The sequence below is a fragment of the Cygnus atratus genome, chromosome 3 (assembly GCF_013377495.2).
Source record: "Cygnus atratus isolate AKBS03 ecotype Queensland, Australia chromosome 3, CAtr_DNAZoo_HiC_assembly, whole genome shotgun sequence".
Lineage (NCBI taxonomy): Eukaryota > Metazoa > Chordata > Aves > Anseriformes > Anatidae > Cygnus > Cygnus atratus.
In genome coordinates this window covers 112,023,579-112,045,217 of record NC_066364.1, presented here as the reverse complement: position 1 = coordinate 112,045,217, position 21,639 = coordinate 112,023,579, and the positions used below count along the sequence as shown (strand labels likewise).

Here is a 21,639-nt window from a genome sequence, read left to right as displayed (position 1 = left end):
GGAAAGTGAGCCATCATAGCAATCACTGATATAAAAACACGTGAGCAGTGAAAACTCCCTGGTTTTCTCTTTGATTAAGCATCTCTATCACCTTCGCCAGTCATGTGAAGGCAACAAGTTTTATCTTACACTGAAATGAAACTAGAGCTGCTCAAAGGGTTGTTCAGAAAAGACAGGAATGAGCTACACAGAAATAGTTTCTTCTTCAGTGTAACTGGCTATTTCCCAAAGCAAATACAGATCACCATCAACATCCCAATCAGCAGCTTCCAAACATTACATCTAGCTGCTCTAAAAATGTATATTTAATGAATTTTAGACAAGTGAAAAATAGTCCTGTGAACAGACGGCCTAACACAGCCTTGTGTATTGCTGCTTATTTAGGTTCGGTGATGCCTAAGATGGTCTGAGCTCCACTGAAGGCTCTCCTCCCACACGGATATTCAGTGTCTTTGTTCTCTACCAACTGTGCTCACACTGCAGACTTTATTATTGCAGGGGTAATAATGATGCATGTTTTCCACATCTGGCTGCCCATTTTATCAACACGTTCAGGAATTCATTACTTTTGAGACAACTTCCTTTGTAATATTTGCTTCAAACTGGTTATGGGTTCAAAGGTGTTTCAGGACAGAAGAGGAACTGAGGAGGCAGAACAGGCAGCCAATGATTGCAGAAGCCTTCTTTCTTTAAGAAGCTAGTAAAAAAAAAAAATCTCAGCATCCCCAATAACATCATTGGCTGTAAAAAATCACTGCCAGTTTTACAAAGCACAGATGCAAGACTGATGTTTTTTGGATTAGGATATCTTTAATAAAAATATTTTTTCTCATAAACTCTACTCCCTTTATTAACGTGAGCACTATTGTGAATAGAAAAAAATATTAGCTTGAAATTAAAAAAAAAAAAAGACATATTAAGGACTAGAATCTACTCTTTCTTCTTTTGTAGATCTACCACAAAGGAACTTAATCTGATCAGTGTAGAATTAAATAGTCACCATTTTCCTGGAAAATGTGGAGTATCTAGTGATAAGGACAGTGTAGATAAGCTGCAGAGAAAAGGAAGTCAGTTCTACTAGTACAATACCACAATAGCTTAATTTACACAGCACAAAAGTGTGATCCGGTACTACATCTATTAGGAAAGATTGAGTACTATCAGGACTACAAAGATGTTACAATGCTGTTCAGTAGCCCAATTTATGAGATTAATTAAAAAACCCAACATGCTGAAGACAAGACAAGATCAAGGTTTCTCATGAGTGGTTTTAGAGTTACAGCGTAATATACCTTACAGAAGGTCCACAAATGAAATCTTCAACACAGATCTACAAGCAAAACTGTTTTATCCAAAGCTTATTACCTGAAGCAGCGTTGCATGACACTGGATTAAAGACAAAGACTAGGAATGAACAGAACAAAGGATTTTGCACAGCAAGCCAAAGTTTTATGCAACTATCTCCACATATGGGAAATCTACAGCCAAACAAACAAACAAACAAACACGGCAAAAGCTGCACACACAGACCACCCATCTGAAAAAAAAAAAATTAAAGATATCACTGATTTTCACATGGGAAAGAAATAAAATAAGCAAGACCTGTGTGATATCTCCTTTAAAGAAAACAAATGAAGTTAGAGAATAGAACCATATAGAAAGAAACACAAAGTGCAGCAAACTCCTCTACTCAAGCAGCATTTAGCAGTCATTACCAGACATACTGTCTAAGATACAGTAGAGATCTTGTTATGCATAATGCCTCAGTGACCACCACTAAAAGTGTTGGGACTGAGAAAATATAGGTTTAAAAATCAACTGCTAATTTGGACAACACTTAACCTAAACAGTATAAACACATTCATCTCCTTGCCAGAAAAACACCAGATCAGGAAGGAATTTTCTACAATATAAGACAAAAATACTCAAGGCCTAAAAATACTAGGGACAGTTAAGCAAGGTAAAACGCCCATCACCTACCCTGCATAGGAGGGAGGGAGGGACACAGATGGACAATCCACTCCTTGGAGTTGTGCTACTGTGTAGAAGGATCTAAAAGACTTCTGGTGCCATGAAGGAGAATGACTCCAAGCTCAGCAATGGAGACCCTCGCTTTCAACGGAGGAAAACCCAGGGCAGGTATAGCAGAGGCGTCACCAGCTTGGCTCCCCAAGACGGCAGCAGTTCTGGGCACAGGCAGCAGCAGAGCTTTAATATTTAGGATGCACCTTTCGGGTACCAGCATGGGGCAATCTGGGGAAAGCTTTCGTGGAATGCACGCCAGAGGTAATGCACCTAAATTTCACCCTGCATGACAGGGATAAGTGGGTTTTGGTGCTTTTCTTTTTTTCCTCCCCAAAGAATAAATTAAGTGTTTTTAGTGGTAGTTCAAACTGCAAAACAAAGGCAAAACTTGAAGTAATAGTATTTTTGCTGTTTAAAAGCTGAATCTTTTTCAAAAGAGTGTAAACTCTCCCTACTGTCCCATTTTCTTCATTTTAGAATAACAAGCATTAACGTGCTCTGAAAGCAGAGTAGAAAAACTAGCTAATGCCAAGTGCTTTAAGAGTTATTACAAATCATTACAAGTTTCTTTTAAGTTCTATTTATTTATTTTTAAGTACACCATACTTTAAATCAGGTACTATCACTTTCTCTCAGACTCTGAAATAAGTCTAGATCACATACAGCTTCAAAATGGACAGCCTCTAATGACACATCCAGAAATTAAGAAAATTCAGCCAGCTACCTATGTAGACCTTAGAGCCACGCACACGGAGCAATTGTCATTTATCTGCTATCTGTTGTTATCACAACTGAAAGGAATAACCCACAGGCTCTTCTGGCATTGATTGGTAAAGATACTAGACTTTACAAGAGGTTTATTGCAACCTACAGAAATTGCAAATTTAGCTACCAGTCTTTAGGTTATCAGTACTGGAAGAAAAGAAGAGCATGAATTACCAAATTAACAGCAGGCAGAATGCTGGTCATCTACAGAAGCCCCACGCAAAAAAAAAAAATTGGCCTGCTACTGAATCTAGCTCTGCACAGAAGGTGAGCAGTATGCCGTTACATTAAGAGGAACTCATACTACAGCCCAGCCCATTGTAATAAGGGTTCAGAATAAAGGAAGGAATCCACACCCTATATTGCATAAAGCTAACGCTTTATGGGTATGGTGCCATTGGCTTTGAATACGACTGAGCCCTAAATGCTTGGGAACTGCTTTATTCAAAACGTGTTTTCTTTAACTTGCAATTACCCCAGCCACCTGTTTCCCTTAAAGTGACATTTTCTGCAGAATTACACCTCTTTGGACAAGCTCACAACATCACAGGAAAAAAAAAAAATAAAAACACTACTGTCACAATGGATGATATGGAAAGCAAACAATTGTAGCATCAACATAAACAAGCTTAAAATTATCATGGAACCACAGCCTAAGCTGAAAAGCTGCTATTGCCAAATTGCTGTCCACAATGATGCATCAATTATGGAATATGCTTTCTTCTACTGATTTACAAGACCAATGGTCAGTTAAACAGCAGTACAAACTTCAGAACGTACTTTGTCTTTGCAGAAGTCATAAAACCAGTAAAACCTGTCATATTTGAGTGTGTTTTTTTGTTTTGTTTTTTTTAAATCACTGATCTGTTAGAATGAGAACCGCCTCTGCACTGCATGGGCAATGTGTATTATTAGGTATGGCATATATTGTTTTAAACTTTGTTAAAGCCTCTAAAGACAGGGATAAGAGTTTAAATTCTGAATATGCAACTATGAGCTTCCTCACTTCAAAAAACAAATGTATGTAACAACGACTGGAACAGATTGGTTCTATTGCTCACAAACAAGTAACAGTCATGCATTTCTCACTTAAGTGAGACTTAAGTATAATGCTTGCTTGTGCTTAAAAATTAAGCAAGACAAAATATCCATTCCTGCAAGACAATCCACAAAGATTAATTGGATGCAGAAGAGCAGGACAATATTAATAATTAGCCCTCTGCTCATAGTTTACAGACTAATAGCACACAGGCATGAAAGTGTTCAGGCATATGAAGGTATTTCACCTAACTTGAGCCACAATTTCAACACGAACAGCTCTCACCACACCCAAAAAAGCAAAATACAAGTTAGAAGAAGTGCTGGATGGGTGGAGTTTTAAAAAATTGCTGAATACATTGATAATTTAATTATATTAGTCATACTAATTGAGTTCCAGGAAAGCAAGCCAAGATATTTGAAGAACTGACAATGAAAAAAGAAGCTATATTGCACAAAAGGTTGGGGGAAAAAAAGAATTTGCTGCAAACTACTCCATCCTAGATCAAGTAACTCTTCTATTTATTGTTTATTGTTGTTGTTGTTGTTCTTGCTGAAATCACAAATCACAGGAAAATTCCCTTCTACAAGACGTGATTTAGCATTTTCTGAAGACAGTATGAACTCCTTGGGCAGGGAAATCATTCTTAAGCCTACCTTCAACTGGGCCATGCCCATGCCATTATATTTTGCTGTAAATCTGAAAGAGTAAACATGAGGCAATGCTGAAACAATCTGTCCTGGTTTACACTGACTGCAAAGTCAAGGCCAGCACTGTGCAATATGATACAATTATTCATAACAGTATTTTAACAGAGTCATTCCATTAGACTGGAAAAACCCACTGTAGGCCAAGGTAGATCAACAACTACAGGTAACAAAGAACAGCCAGGAACTTTCATAGAACTTTCCCTGGCCCTCAGAAGATGTAATGCTAGCAGTTGTCACTACAAGTTCAATAACTATTTGAAAAGGCTAAAGAAACAAGAAGGAAAATATACATATATACACGCACAGGTTTTTTTGGGTTTTTTTTGACCTTCTCTTTCTTCTCTGTCTGAGAAGAAAGATGTTATTTATGAACAACTATCTCACTGTTTCAAGTTCTCAGCAGGTAGTTTAGTGGCAAAAGAGCAATAAAGACAGAATTTGAAGCAACGGTATTAGATACACTCACAGTATTTAAGACTTTGCTTAACTTGAAGTTGTTATTACCCATCTGATCTTCCTAAATTCTAACAGATAAAGAACAACTCCCCAGTAAAACTCAGGAATAGAGCGGTACTATCCAAGCTTGTAATTCAATTTATGGCCAATTTTTCAAAAGCACATAGGTGATTTAAGCATCTCATCTCACTCTCAATTAAAAACACAGGCACTAGCTACTGAAAAAAAAAAAACAGAACAAAAACACCATCAATTCTCTATAAGTCACTTAAACAACACTGGTAAAGACATTAAAGCAGATTCTCTACAATAAGTAGTCTATTTCCTTGTAACCATATAATAAAATGGTTTTCCATATCCTAACTTGGCCACCTACTAGGAGGTATATAAGCAAGAACATAAAATATTCATTTCCCAGACTTCTTATGCCTGCATTGGTTTTATACAAACTCAAGAAATCTTAATTTTCAGTTTACAATTCATTTTTCTTATGAAAAATAGTTAACTTGTAATTCTGAAGAAAGCATAAATGCAAATTTGCAATGTCATTACTGTGCTGAACTGTCTTCGTTAGAATACCAGATCTTTTCTCCCAGAAAACTTGCGTGTCAGATCTGTCAGTGTGGCTGTTTGCTGGTGCAGTTACGGTTCTTGTATTTCAATAGTGAGACCCCAGGTAAAGGAAAGTTTTAAGCTGGATAGAAAGCTTCTCAGTGTCTTTTTACCCCATTTTCTAGCATGAAGTTGAAATTTTAGTTCAAATAACATTTTTTAGAAGTTCTCACCTCATTCAGAAGCTCATTATTTAGTACGCATATACTATTAACATGAGAGCAAAATATTTTCTATTACTGCCATTTGGAATATTCAAACCATTAAAATGAAGAACAGGTGCAATTGTAACAAGAACATTTTTTAATATACTCACCCTGGATTATAAAGCATAACGGCTGATAGGTTCTCACAAGATTTTGAAAGATCTGTCATAGACAAGCTGAAGGAAGACAGCAGTCCACTCTAACAACAGACCATAAAATATTTATTAGACAAACACTGCTGTGCTTGCAAACTTGTTTTGTTTCACTTCATGAAATATGAAGTATTATATGTAAAGCAAAATTAAAGCAAATCTACAATGTTCAAGGTATGTCTATATTAGCAGTAAAGTTGTGGAGAGGTTGAAATTCACTCAAATACTTATTTTATCTCACCTTTCTTTTTTCCCTTAGTTTAGCAGCTTCTTTGGGGTGGTTAAAGCGAAACATATTGGTTCTTCCAAGTAATATAACAGCACCTGATGAGAAAAACACACACCATTTACTGACAACAGACTATACCAGGAAATGCCAAATAATTTTTCTGTCATCCAATATGTAAGCACAGCCTTCCATTAAGTAAGAACAAAATGAAAATGCACTTTGACACAGCTATGTTAATGGATGTGTATATTTTATTCCTCCTTCTTCCTACCTAAAAAAAAAAAAACAAAAACATATGTTCATGCACACAAAGGTCAATCATGTTCATTCAGTTTAGTTTAAAGAATAAGTAGAGGAAGCAGTCATAGCAGCTGCCCCAGTTTGACCTATACGTTTCAACAGTGTTACTTTGGAGGCTACCAGCAGGTACCAAACACCATGGGAACATCCATAAATGTGACTAAGAACGAACTAATCATTATTCAAACACTTTTGATCGAAGTCGAGATTGAATCAACCTAAACTGAAAGCTACACTTTTTCATAATTTGTACTCTCACTTACCTTTTTCTTCTTTATGTAGAACAACACTGAAGTTTGTCATCACTCAAAACAGGCTTATTAGTCTTTTATACCCAATAGTTATTTTCTGAGGAAAGAATCTTGAATAATTCATATTGTTCAATGCACATCCATTATCGTATTTAATCAGCTACGGTACAGGTCATATATAATGTGATTCTGGGCAATTCTTATAATATTTTAAAGACACTAGCACCAAGATTAATACTTTCCCACTAAAAAGCACATTGTCAGTGATGTCTCACTACTGTCATAACACTGAAGTCTTCCAAATTAACCACCACAAAATCAAGCATTTATCTGTCAAATGGTGTGGGGCACTTTTAAAATAGAATAGATTCAATTACACTTAAAACCTGAAAAAAATTGCGCTTACAACTGCTTACTACAAACAAATTGTTATCATCTGAGAATGAAATGCTGTACTGAATAAGCAGTGCTTCTCTTAAAATTAGCTTAATTAGGAACATCAACCTAAATAAGGTCATTCAGTCTTGGCAATTCAATGATAAGAGGCACTATAGTCACAATATCACTTCTTACTGTATACACACCACCTCAATTTTGGACCATAAGAACAGTTCACCTCAGACTAACATTAAGAAGAATTACCTTCCATAGATCGGTATGCAGCTTTGCATTGCAAAGTCATTTTGATACCACTTCTGTAATTTATGACAGAAGCTGGTTGACCCTTCCTTCAAGAAGTGCGCTGGGCATATATACATATATATATATAAATAAATTTTTTTTTAAATGTAAGCATATTAAAAGGGGTCCCTGCTGGTCATGACCGCTGTAGTGAAAGGGGTAAGTCTTCACATGCTCACAGTCATACCAAACATCTCTCTGTTCCACTCTTGCTGCCTGCCTGGAAGGATATTTTGATTACTTTAGCAGAGGAGACATTGAGGATTCCAGTGAAATTCCTTCAGTTACTTTCAAATGAAGACACAAATAACTGTAAACATTTTTGGCCATGTTGCTAGGTAGAAGTTACTTAAGTAAATTATTAAAAATTACAGAATGAATTCAGCTAAAGATACTTGTTCCTAACTTCGCATATCTAAAAGAAAACGGGTGGAAGAGGCTTAACAGCAGCACGTGACATTCAAAATCAGATGGAGGATCATATGAATTACAACTAGGTTTCTCTCTCAGTACTTCTCCAAATCATACGATGATGAGCCTAGCATAAGTCTGAACAGGAAGAAGGAAAAGGGGTATGTGCATGTCACATGATACACTTGTGAAGTACTACACATCACAGAATGGATTGGGTTGGAAGGGACCCTAAAGATCATCTAGTTCCTAACCCCCTGCCACAGACAGAGACATCTTCCCGTAGGCCAGGTTGCTCATTTTAGTACACCATTATGGTCAATGCACAGATTTGAAGGGGAACTACAATTCCTCTGCTTCTCCCATTACATTCCTTTTTTTTGTCCCAGAATGTCATAGGCATTATTACTTCATGATGCCACTTCTTGCATTATGGAACCTCTATCTGTTTGCTGATATAGTATTTTAATTATTATTATATTAATAAGGAAAAACTACAATCTTAACTCCCACTTGACAGAACTTAGATATGCAGCAACACAAAAACCTATCAAGGAAAAAAACTTTGGATCAAAAGCATACTGTCAAATATTTCCTAAGCATCAGGTTAGATTGTCTGTTATCGTACAATGCAGTTCCCCATCAGAATGCAAGTGTGCAGCATAAATGTCATCATGGAAACATAACTGGCTTTGCTATGGGGTTTGCTTTTCATTTGTTTACTCTAAGCAACAACTCTTATTCTCCTGGAATGTTAAATAGCAAAGAAAAAAAGGTTTCTCAAATACACCGACAGTACTAAGAACAACAAGAACCATTCAAAAACAGTCTTTATCACTTATGGAACTCTGATCTGGTAATTTAATTGGTTGACTCCAACACAAAAGTGACCAGAGAATAGGAAACAAGTATGAAGAATGTATGTTCAAACACCATCAAGCACTTCTCATCTACACACACCACTATTTTGGAACTGTGCAAACAAAGGTATCCATAATTAAAATCTTCCTAACTTTAAAAAGTTTATTTTCTGATTCTAAAAGTTACTTGTATTAACAAACTATAAAAAAACAAGCACGGAGAAATGACATTAACTACAGACAGGTTAGCAGTTTGGCCTCAAAATGGAAAATTCATTTTAAACTGAGGATAAATTTAAGGTAAAGAACAAACTCCAGTGAGTATTTGTTCAATTACCTTTACAAATCCTATCAGATGTTCTTTAGAAGAACAAAATATCATAGCAAGTTGCATTACTCAAGAGGCCACATTAGCCAGAATTCACAAACGGTGGAAGTAATCTGAAGAAGGAAGTGGTAATTAATTACTATGCCTCTTTTTTTTTTTTTTTTTAACAACTATTATTAATAACTGTTCATTTGAAAGTGTGCTGAATTTTTTAGACTGTCACAAACGGAAGCATTTAAATATATCAGTAGATAATCAGCAATACCTAAAGCAGATATTTAAAGAGGCTGGCATTTCATGCTGTGATACTAAATGCTCACACAGCTAGGAGAGATGTATTGTGCATGAGTTGTTAAACGAGTTATTTCATCAGCTTTGCCCACCTGATGTCAAAGCTGCCATCCTTCTTTCAGACTCAATCTGGTTACACAGTCTACAGATCCGCTTGTGCAGCTGTTTTTCAAAATTGAGTAATTCAAAGCAAGCCTTTTCCCTGCCCCCCTTTTTCTGAGTTGCAAATTTCTTTAGACAGAAATTCAGGAGAAGAAAAAAAAAACATGCTTCTACTCTTCACAGTACAAAAATCAAGTTGCTGCATATGCCTGAAAGAAGGAAACAGGACCCGAACTTCTGCCTTCATCTGAGGCCAATCAAACCTATAATGCCTTGGAAATGCAGTAGGCTAAAATAAAGATGAGCCATTGCAAGCACAATTCGTGTTAACAGTGTTTCTTGCCATTAATGCCAATGTCCTAACAATTTATCAATAGGAGTTACTCAAATTCGAGGCAAAGGAGTTGGGCTTTCTTTTTTTTTTTTGTTCTGTATCTGTAACAGAAACAACTGAATGTCTCTTATTTCACATGAATATACACTTCACAGAATCAACATCCCCTGGCCATAACAAAACTATTTTCTGAAAGCAAAATCTCGCAGCACTTGAGTTTGAAAAGGTGCAAGACTCCTTGTTCAGCACTACTTTGTCCACTGTGTTCCTCATTTGTTAGAATGAGCTTATTCTGAAAGCTTCTGTCCAGGAATGTTAAAGTGGCATTGCTTTTCAGCAGCTGAGCTGTGTTACAACCTCACTTCTCAACATGACTTCAACTCATAGCTAAATGGGAAAGTATGCTGGGTGCTCCTGGAAGATAAAATATCCAGAATCTCTGCTGCAGCACTCTTCAGCTTACTTGTTAGTCTGTCCTTTCCAGGCCAACAAAATACACCTTTGTTCCCAGTTGTCCCAGCTGCTTTCAATCATTACCAGATTTTAAAGCTTTTATATTAAAATTGAACTTCATCTGTAAGGGTTAGCCTCCCTCTTTTTGTCACTTTCCTACAGCTGTAGTTAACAGATACTCCAACTAAATCTCCTGCTACCCAAGAGGATTTGGCAATAGAGTGTTAAGTGGAACTGCACTGAAGCCCTGAGAAGGAAAAAAAAAAAAACACAACTCTGATGTTATTTTAGTCATGCAGAGACCAGTATTATTTTTCTTAATATCACACCAATCTAAGCTATCTGCCATGGAGTTCACTTTATGTATAAACTTTGAATGAAATCAGACAGCAAGTATCAGTTCATACTCAAGGTTCTGAAGTGTCTCAAATTAGTAAATAATTCTCTTTTCACCACATAGCAATTCTGTAACAGAACAAAAACTCCATGGCTCTCCAAATAACTTTGGAATGCAGATAAGAAGAAACTGAATTAAAATTAAACAGTAATCTCTTCATATACACACAGATTTTTCAGTAGTGTTGCCAGAAATAAACAGATGCTGTATGGAAAACTATACTGTACTGGGTAATACCTTGGTTTAGGTGCGTGGCCTCAGTAATCTGAATTCCATTCACAGAACACTGCGCTCCATTCAGTGGTATAAGATTCACAGTACCATTGAGATTTTCAAAGATGCAATGCTCACTTTCCAAATCAAGACCATGAAGAACTAAACACACACCAAAAAAAAATTAGTCTCTTAACTAATAAAATTTGCATGCTGATAGTGATTTATTAAGGACAGACTATGTTACATATTCGCAAGCATCTTTTCTCTTCTTTTTTCCCCACCCCCCACCCCCCAGACAGTGTTTTGTATGTTCATTCACGACCTCCTGCATTCCTTAAACATTGACCCTGTTTCTTGTTTTACTGTAGTGGAAATAGAAGTGTTTTTTTCTGATTTGTTTTACATAATGCTCTTTTCTCCTGTGTTTTGGCACCAGATTAGTAAATGCTTATTTTGTTCTGTTGGAAAACAGTGAAGAAAAGTTTACATATTTGTAGAGACAGGTTTTTTTGGCTAGTTTCACTGGGAAATCATAAAAGCTTCTAGACCTTAAAGCAGCTACACTTAAGTCTGAATAGATAGGATATAACATGCAATTGTAGACAATAAGAAAGGCTGAAATAAGGTTATATATTCTATTACACTCAGGCACTTATCCATCAGTTATGCTACTTTCCATCTCTTCTTCAAGTAATGTGCGATTATCTCTATCCGTATTGCTTAATCTTACAAAGCAATGTGAATTTCATGGAATTTATATATAAATTTTAATCCAGGCATCTTTTGACCAAAGGAAATACACAAAACTATGTTATTTGTCTCTCAATTTCTCACTTGAGAACTGAAGGATGTAGCTTATTTGATTAAACTGCCTCTAAGCAGCTGATGTGACAGGTTAGTCCAGCAATGCCATTGAGTTGCTTTAATAAAAAGTAACAAAAATCAGCACAAGAAGGCTACCTACTTTTCATTAACTTCCAGAATTTTCTTCTAAAATCTAAAGTCCAAAGACTGCTTTAGATATAACAATATAGCAATAATGTCTTTATACAAAGGTTAAGAGAATGATTGTGCAATAATTGTGACAGGTGCTGTATGAAAAAGGATGGTATTTTTACAGGAGGCTCTTTCAAAAGTAGCAAGAAATAAATTAGTAACAAGTATATGAATAGATTTGAAGCCAACAAGCTATTTCAGAAGACATACTTTTTGAAGCAAATCCCATGTAATTTAGTTTTCATAAATTTTCTAAAAATTAAAATACACAAGAACATATAAACAACTAACTACTAGGAAAAAAAAAGAAAAATTATAAAGCCCTGTTAAGCTATTGGGATGTTGGAAGAAAGAGGAAAAAAATGAAGAAAGAAAACAAAGAAACGCAAAATTCCATACCAATGTCCTGTTCTGTCACAGCATCTTCTCTGCCAACATATGTCTGGCCCTCCTAATTAAAAGAGAGACATATTATTTTCAACTGAAAAACTGAAATTTCCCTCTCTCACACACACAGAGATGTTTTATTTTTCTACTTTCTCAGAGTATTCTGGACCAAATACATGTTTAAACATACTACCTGATTTCTTCCCCTTGTATTTTAAGAATGCTTTCCAGTCATTATTATACAATGTTACTAGTAAATTTAAGTTTCAACTGTCCTGCATAGCACCACCATTGTAGTTTTGAGGCATTTAACATAGATCTAGATTTCAAGTCAGGCTTCACAATCAGAAAAATGGAAAACCAATATAGACAGATAAGCATATTAAGCACCTATCTCTGGTTAACCGGTCTACATAAACCTAAACAGTAAAATAACAGGTATTATTATAATGTAATTCAGTGAATTATAACCTCCTAAGAGCTTTTCTTACTCTAGCAGAGAAATGTAAAGAGCTTTCCTTTCCATAGTGGTGAGATGCAATGAACACTTATATGAGCACTATATTTTGACTACTATTTGACTATTACAATTTGTCTACTGAAAAATCACAAGGTATATAAAGGCTATGAAAACACAGATGTATATTTACCTTCAAGTGATACAAGATGATACCAGTACTAAGAAGATCATCATCAATGCCAATTAGATGAGGCAGTTCAGAATCTAGCACAACACCTATCCCTTCTTTCCTCAAAGCCAATGTTTGTTCCTGTAAAGGACAACAGTATAGTTATTAAAATATGCAAGAAATAGCACTTAATTCGCTTTCTAAACCACGCTTAAAGTAACTTATCCTCTGTAATACACCCTGCTTATTTTTTGGTGATTTTTTTCCTAACATTCTAAATGCAACTTTTATATTTCCAGTGAGTGTTCCAAGCTTGCTATTCAGGAAATCTGTGAAGCTGTTACTTGAAAGAAGCCAGACAAACAGCTGAATTATACCAGATAAGGGAGATCAATCAAGAGAATAACAAAGCAATGTTGTCTAAAAGCAAGCTACGTACCACCTTGCATGACAGAAAGAAGAATTTGAAACTACACAGAATTCAGTATGGCTAAGGAATAGAAAACTGAAAGCTCTTTAGCAATCCTTTAAATAAACTGAACCTTATGCAATGAAAATCCCAGGCACCTGAAAACCTAGTAAGCCTAAGCAGACAAAACATCATGCAATGTAATGGAAGCAGCAACAATAGTAAATAAATGTAGGAAATATTTGCAGCACAAAACTTTAATTCTCCAAAATTCCTTTTGGCCACATTCTGCAATCACCTGTAGGGTAAAGTATCATTCAACAGGAGTACAAGAGGAAGGCTTCAAAAACTCAAATGAAACATGACCTTGTACTCATCAGTATATGCAATAAATAAGAAATTAACTATACTTTTGACATAAGGTTTTAGTGTTCAAGAAGTTTATTTTGCAAGTTGAACTCAAATCCTACTGATTTCTTAGACCTCAAAGCTAACAGCAACAGGCTGTGAACATGTACGCAGACTGCCTTTCAAAGTGAATCAGTTTTACTACCTAAACAACCGAACCGTTATGAGCCAAGGAAGACTGACAACTCAGGAAGGAGAGGCAGCAGCAGCAAGTATTGCTTCTGTGTATTATGAGGCATACACTTTTTTCCTGGTGCCAGCAAATACAGAAAACAAATTTTCTGACAACAGTACGACTACTGCTCCTTTTCCAAGTCATCAACATGCATCCTTCAGAGCCAACCAAGACATTACAGTATTTGTAAGAAAAAGCAGAGATTGCTGTATGTATTTTCCTAAGTACAGCAACTTGACAAATCTGAAGAAAACAGATGTAATATTTCATTTTCCTGCACAGTATAAAATGTCGCCAATATTGACACTGTCTAAAAAGTTTTCTTGTGACTTTAAACACCTGGGCAAAATGAGATGGTGACACAACACACTAAAAGTACTCCAAAAGAAAACCAGGAAATCCCTCCCTGGTCATGGGCAAATTAAGAAGTTCTCCAGCATTCAGAAAGGAAGGAAAAAAGCTGTGATTAACGTTGCCCTGCAGCTCCCTGACATTCAAACTGCATCCAGCTATTCCTTGATATTATAAAAGTGTCACCTCATAAAACCAAAAAATACAGCTTAAATCATTGTTCAAGTGAAAAGTAATTTCAGTCAAAATACCTATCACATATTAAATATTTATTGAGTGGCATCTACTGCTATACATAATTTATAACATTCCTATACGACAAGGCCGATGACTTAAAAGAGTGAATACGGGTGGCTGTTCACACAACTGCTGGCACCTTTCACCCAATGGAATTGATAAAATATTAAAAGCTGAACATTTTTTTCTAGCATAACAAAGCATTTACTAACATCCTGGACTGAGGAAAAAACAGGTATCCCAGGAGGCAAAGAAATGATCACTGGGTGAGAAAAATCTATCACAAATAATTAAGAATGAAGAAAAAAATGCTTCATTCTCCAGTTTTAAATATTTAATACATTTTTAGTATATTCAGAAAGAGAGCATGTATAATTATTATTTAAAATTGATGTGTTGCTTATTTATTCAGGTCCAAAATTAGAGAACACAAATTAATTGAGTTTCTAAATCCTTATTTTGTAAATGACTACCATTCATACATAGAATACATCCTATTGACGGAAACATTATAATAAATGCAACAGACTAGTGGGATTAAGTGCAGGGTTTTTTTTCTTGAATATTTCTTGCCCGTTACGTTTTATCTTCAGATACAATTTACTAAAAATCCTGAATCTTAATCAGTTACCTGGAACAATTGCTAAACTTTAATCATGTGGCTGAAAATTTAATTTTAGATTCAAAAGAAAACTCCAAACTGTGAACTTCTGCCCCAAACCAAAATCATAGAAACTCTTTCAACAATATTTATTACTCCATTCTCTCACATTGAAAGAAAGATGAGAAAAAGGCCAGAAAGAAGTAGCCAAATTGCCCCTCTTTCATCCTTGATGGCATAGGAAGGACACATCTAAAGGAGGAAGGACCTCTTTTGAAATAAATTGAAGGTCTGTAAGCTATTATAAGGCAGAGAAATGATTAGGTTTGATCCGCAACTTGATTCACCTTCATTTGTGTAACACAATTTTAAAAAGCAGTGAATCTATAAGCCAAAATGACAGGAGTAGGAAAGGTCACTGTCCCCATTAAAAAAGTACTAATTCAGAAAATGTATGAAAGCCTCAAGGTACAATTTAAAAAACTCGCATGTACTGCATGCGTCTTATCTTGAATTATCCTTGAAAAGAAGTGTACATGTACTCCCTCTGTATTTAAGATGCATTCATAAACTGTGGAAAATAAAGCAAGCCAAGTATTACACACAAAGGAGCACTCCAGTGAATATAAATAGCTGCTCTGTGCGGAGAAAAGTTTTCTTCTTTAGGAGCCTCTAGACCAAATGGACTCATGTGAAGAGTAGAATTATTTTCTGACTGAATTTCTGAGTCAGTACATAAGGAAATACTTTCCAAGTCACAGTAAAGATAAAAGGATTTATATTGTTTGTGTAAACGATGGTCTCTTGGAATTCAGCTCTGACTCAGCAGTCAGAAACATCCTGATAGAATAAATTCAGTAACACTTCAGTGGCAGCTAGGAGAGCTATTAGGGAAACTCATACCTTCTACACCATTGTGTTACATTTGCTCTATTAACCAGATCTAGAGGCATCTCCAAGCTCACAGCTAAGATACATGCCAGCACTTTAGAAACATGATGGTTGTGTAAAGTACCTGTATGACCCTGTAAGTTAATTTTCACCATATAAAACTGCCCACGACAAAGAACCATTAGGATACATAACATTTCTTTCAGTGCATTTATATGCATACAAACACACACACAAATGGAATCACATTCCTGTTGGATTTTAACCAACAGGATACTGAATTACAAAAAAAAAAGTGAGGCCAAAAGACACTTCTAATATTCCTTGACCAATCTACCAATACAGTAAAACAAGCAAAACCTTTGCTGTTTCCAGTTGCTACTGGCCCAGCACATATTAGAAAGCATACATAACTAGAACGGTGTCCTTTCAATGAACAGAACTGCTTGGTGAAGTTTAATTTGTGTCACACTTTCCATTGCAAAATCTCAGTTCTTTCATTTAAATATTCAACAGTTAACTGCTGCCACACAGTTCTGAGAATACACTGCTCAGAGACTTACAGTAAAACACATTATGTTAGCTAAGTAAATTGTCCAGATGTCTATATTTAAATTATGCAAAAATGCATAATACCAAATCAAAGAAGTTATGGGTAAAAATGTGCAATGACAAAACTCTTCGCATTAATATTTAACCAGACTATATACTAGAGCAAATTCTTACGCTAACAGGTACTTTGGGTGCATTTGATTTCATTGAAAATATGCTATTATGTCCTGGGTTCACAAAACTGCCTGAAGATCTTCAGTGCCATGGCACTAACATTAAGCTCCCTATGAAATATATATGCAAACTGTACACAAAAGAAATTCTTAATTGGTTTTCCTCCAGTAGTGTATTCACTATATTTTGCATTCCCTTTAAATCACTGGAAACAAATGCTTCATACCTACAGAAAAAGATATTCCATATTGCTCAGAATTCAAAGGCACCTGAAAATGTGTATTTTAAAACCCAGCAGATACACAGAATTAAAAAGGCTACTCAAACAGAGGCAGTAAGAAACATGGATGTAACATCCTCAGCCAGTCATCCCATGATCAAGACGGGTGAAAAAAACAGGACTTCACTCACTGAAGTAAGCAATTTATATAATCTCCATCCCAGAATGGTGAAAGATAAGATGACTTACAATTCCAGTTCTGCAGTAGAGGTTTTTGATAAATCCAGGAAGCAGAGTAACTCCTGAGTTACAACAAAAAACACGCATACACCAGTCAAAGCTAGTTTATGCATGTGTGCTGTAGGAGGGCTACACTGCTTGCATTTCCAGAGATAACCTTTCAGAAAATAGAAAACAAGGTGTAACGGTAGGACAGGCACCATGATGAAAGCATACAAAACCCAACCTGGAGAAGTCCCCAATGGGCAATGCTCATTTGCTGTTTCCTTTACTAGGGAGTAGAAAATAAAATTATCCAGCAGCAGATCAGAAACGAAAAACAACCCCTTGCTAAACTGAAGGATGCCATTGACATGAATAATTTACATAGGTACAAGAAAAACTGGACAAACAGCAAGAAAAGGAAAGGAGGGAATGTGGATGACTGTGCAAGGGTATCTATCACCTAACTCCAAGAACTGCAGACACAGAAAACATAGAAAGTTTTCTGGAGAAGGATTATTATTATTCTGCATGCCATTTTATGCTCCAATAGTGGGCACCATCGCATAAATCTGAATTCACCTACAGGGGCATTTAGTCTGATCCAGTATAATCTTTAACTAATGCAAAAAGGATGAGAATGTTTTAAAGTCTAATTTAAAACCAGATTTACCGGTGTTTTAAAGTATATTACCAGTAAATACACTTTAGAAATTTGTGTTACAAATAAAAATCCAGTCTCTTTTGAATCCCACTGATTTTTGACTTTAAAAAATCCTTAGAGCAATGAGTTCTTCAGCTATTATGCATATAAAACAACATAAGAAAACATTTAACATTTACTGCTTTGTTTCATATAATAGTGTTTTTCTCCTGTGTTCTGAAGGAATAGGATCTTAATACTTTAAACTCAATTTTGTGATATAAAAATCACATAATGATTCATTATGCAGCTTCATCCGCTTTCAGAGAGTTACCTTTCAAGAGATGTCTGCAGAGAAGCAGCAAACGTGACAGCAGCACTTCTGAATGAAGAGAAATGCCTCCTTCCCTGGCCACCTCCCTACCTTTGCAATTTGTGGCAACTCCTACAGTTCTTGTCATGTTGGATGTCTTTCTTTACCTAGCCCTCTTTTTCTTCTTAATTTCTTCAAGGTGTAGTTCAACACATCTATGGATAATGTATTGTCGTTTATATATATATCCTCCCCCCTCTTTTAATAGCACATAGCTTTCTGAATTCTTACATGCAGCAACAATACAAGTTTTATCTATACTCATAGCTTTACATTTTATAACCAAAGGGCACAGCATGTCTTGTTAATAGAAAAAACTCACAACATTCATTTGCATTAGATAGTAAAAACCTGTGTTCAGCCACTCACCATCCCAATGACTAAAGAAACTACACTCTAATTTACTAGCAGAAAGAAATTTTCAGTTAAATTTTGTTAACCTGTAAATCCTTTCTGCACAGAGATGAAGGTTGTCATTGTATCATAAAGCTGAACAAGCTAAATTATAGATCACAGAAGTCTTATAGAATAAACCCAGGAACTGTTTTGCTGAATAAATTACTAGAGCTGCCATCAAACAATTGAAGTACACATACTAAATTATTCTGCAATCTTCCACATTAATGTATTGCTTTGACACACTAACTAAATTATCAAATAATCAGGAACTCATATCAACAAAATATTATCATATTCTTGTATGCATCATCTATGTGTCTCAGAGAAGTCTAATTTATCTTTAGAATTAAAAACTTTTCCAGATTTGACACTGGGATATGTGATGCTTCTATATTTTGTATGTCATCCTCCATACAGTGGTACATTTATGTGTTTAGATGTGTTAATCAAATACTCTTGTAAAATATGAGACCTTTCAATGAAAGTGAAAACATACTGCTTTTCATTATCTGCCTACCCTCCCCCATCCCCCCCCCCCCTTTTTTTTTTTTTAAACGAGGGAACATTTTTTACTTACTTAGATAAGACAGACCATCCTCCAACATGCAATTCTTTTCTGATGGAAGCCTTGAAAAGGTTGTTGTAAATATATTAATTCCATAAGGTGTTGGTAGATAGCAACTGTCCTTCATTAAAATGTCTAATGACTTCACCGTGCCTGCTACTCTCATGACCCATGTAATTGTTAAAGCCTCATGTCTGAAGCAAAACCCACCAAGCATTTCCATTGTGCACTCTCAGGTGAGCAAACAAATGCTTGCAAAACACCAACCTATTACCAAGTCAAAGTCTGCATAAGAGCTCTGACAAAAGCCAGTCCTGTAAACTCAACTATGCAACAGGATCACTACACTCATATAAAAACAGCTGTAGGTCATGGCCCAGGTCCATCTACACATATTTCTCTTCCCTTCCAAACACAAACATTCTAACTTAATTTCCACTGAAAGCTTATTACCACTAATAAGTGCGATCATACAGTCCTAGTGATTGGAAAGGTTTTTAGTGGATTACAAATAGCAATATTTAAGAAGAATACACTACAAATGGACTTCTATTTACAGAAATTATCTGAACGATTCTGGATTTCATTCTTCTGGTAGAGAAGTGCTACATAAACAGATGGACTACTCCTCTGAATTTTCAACTGCACGGCATGCTAATTATTATACTGTATTATATAACAGTATAATACTGTATACAGAGGACGTTGTTATGTACTGTAAAGAATACGTGGCACACTACTAAAGTTGCACTCCACATTAAGACATGATCACACTAAAAAAAATAGTGAAATTTCCAGTTTTCACCACAGATGACGAGAAAACGTATTTGATTAATTCTGTAGTTTAAACAAAGTTTCAGGAATTTTACCTCTGCTTAAAATGACAGCAATGTTCCTCCTGTCTCAGAAGGATGAACTGAAAGTGACCTCCTATGTTACCAGTGCAGTTCCCAAATTCCATAATAAAACATTTGATAGATTCTATTCAGGCTCTCATCCATTGCATAACTGAAATTGTTTTCAACTGTTTTCTGTCTGAACTTACTAATATAGTTCATACTCCCGTATTTTGCATCATCATTGACATTCAGCTGAAATAATTATTTTTCTTCTGGTATATTTATTTATTGATATGGTTACTGACAGCATTTGTATCCCCTCTCCTCACTGCAGTTTTAACAAGCCAAACACTTAGCGTCTCCTTTCACCTGCCCAGCCTGGCCATACTGCGGTGTTTAACACATCCACTCTCTGCATCTCTCATCTGGACTCGTCTTCCTTGCCTTAAGATGATAGTATCATAGAATATCCTGAGTTGGAAATGACCCACAAGGATCATCAAGTCCAACTCCTGGCTCCACAAAGCACCACCCAAAAATTACACCTTATGTCTGAGAGCATTGTCCAAATGCTTCTTGAACTCCGGCAGGCTCGGTGCTGTGACCACTGCCCTGGGGTGCCTGTTCCAGAGTCCTCTCAGTGAAGAACCTTCTCCTAATACCCACCCTGAATCTCCCCTGTCACAGCTCCATGGTTTTCCCTTGGGCTCTATCCCTGTCACCAAAGAGAAGAAATCAGGCGCTCCACTCCCCTTGTGAGGGAGCTGCAGGCCGCCATGAGGCCTCCCCTCAGCCTGCTCTGCTCTGGGTTGAACAAACCAAAGGACCTCAGCCACTCCTCACACATCTTGCCCTCCAGACCTTTCACCACCTTCGTAGCCCTCCTTTGGAGGTTAATAGCTTGGTGTCCTTCTTATACTGTGGCGCCCAAAACTGCACACCTTGCTCGAGGTGAGGCTACCAACGCAAAGCAGAGCGGGACAACCACTTTGCTCGAGCAGCTAGCGGTGCCGTGCCTGATGCACCCCAGCATATGGTTGGTTGGCCCTTTTGGTGCCAGGGCACACTGCTGGCTCATGTTCAACTTGCCATTAACCAGATTCCTTTCCATGGGGCTGCTCTCCAGCCTCTCATCCCCCAATCTGGGGGAAGATTTACATGCAGTGTTCCTCATGAATATGCAGGTTTGCTTGTGTCAGGTATCTCTATTTTTCACTCACTACACAAAACATCTGATTCTTCCAAGCTTTCATTTGTCTTTCATGCTGGTGTTGTACTATCTCTTGACATTGAAGTCTCATGCTGTCCTCCCCCCCTTCCATGGAGTTTCAAGTTCTTATTAGTCCCCATGCTTCAGCACTTCAAAGTATCTACCATCAATCTCCCTTCTATTATTCTAATTCTGAGTCATCCTGTCCTCTGTGAGATGTTCTGCTAGACAAATGATGTCTCCCAACTTTATTATCAACAAACTTCACCAGTTAATACTCCTAAGGAAAAGATTAAAGATGATCAGGGCCAACAATGAGCTCCCACTACCAACTTCCCTCTCCTCTTCTATCATATCCTTGCTACAACCATTTTTTAAGGTCTAATCTCCACACTAGCTAAATAAGGAAACATTTTCCTGTGTGTCCCATGGCCAGGTGGCTTTACTGATAGGCACAGAGATGAGAACGAGTCCTACAGCTGTTTCTAGCATGGATCACTGACAGACCAGATCACAGACAGACTTCAGTGTGTACTGAGA

At 36.5% G+C, this 21,639-nt stretch overlaps 1 protein-coding gene across 3 annotated transcripts in view; it reads right to left on the bottom strand.

Annotated features, from left to right (window-relative positions):
• The window catches only part of KIF16B (kinesin family member 16B), a 144,644-nt gene that overhangs the window by 69,645 nt on the left and 53,360 nt on the right, over window positions 1-21,639 (bottom strand). For all 3 annotated transcript variants that reach the window (XM_035552992.2, XM_050709709.1, XM_050709710.1), the window contains exons 13-17: window positions 12,852-12,971; window positions 12,214-12,265; window positions 10,840-10,977; window positions 6,207-6,289; window positions 5,924-6,012 (exon numbers count right to left, since the gene is read on the bottom strand). In XM_035552992.2, coding sequence (XP_035408885.1) covers window positions 5,924-6,012; window positions 6,207-6,289; window positions 10,840-10,977; window positions 12,214-12,265; window positions 12,852-12,971 — 482 coding nt within the window. The remainder of the gene's footprint in view (window positions 1-5,923; window positions 6,013-6,206; window positions 6,290-10,839; window positions 10,978-12,213; window positions 12,266-12,851; window positions 12,972-21,639) is intronic.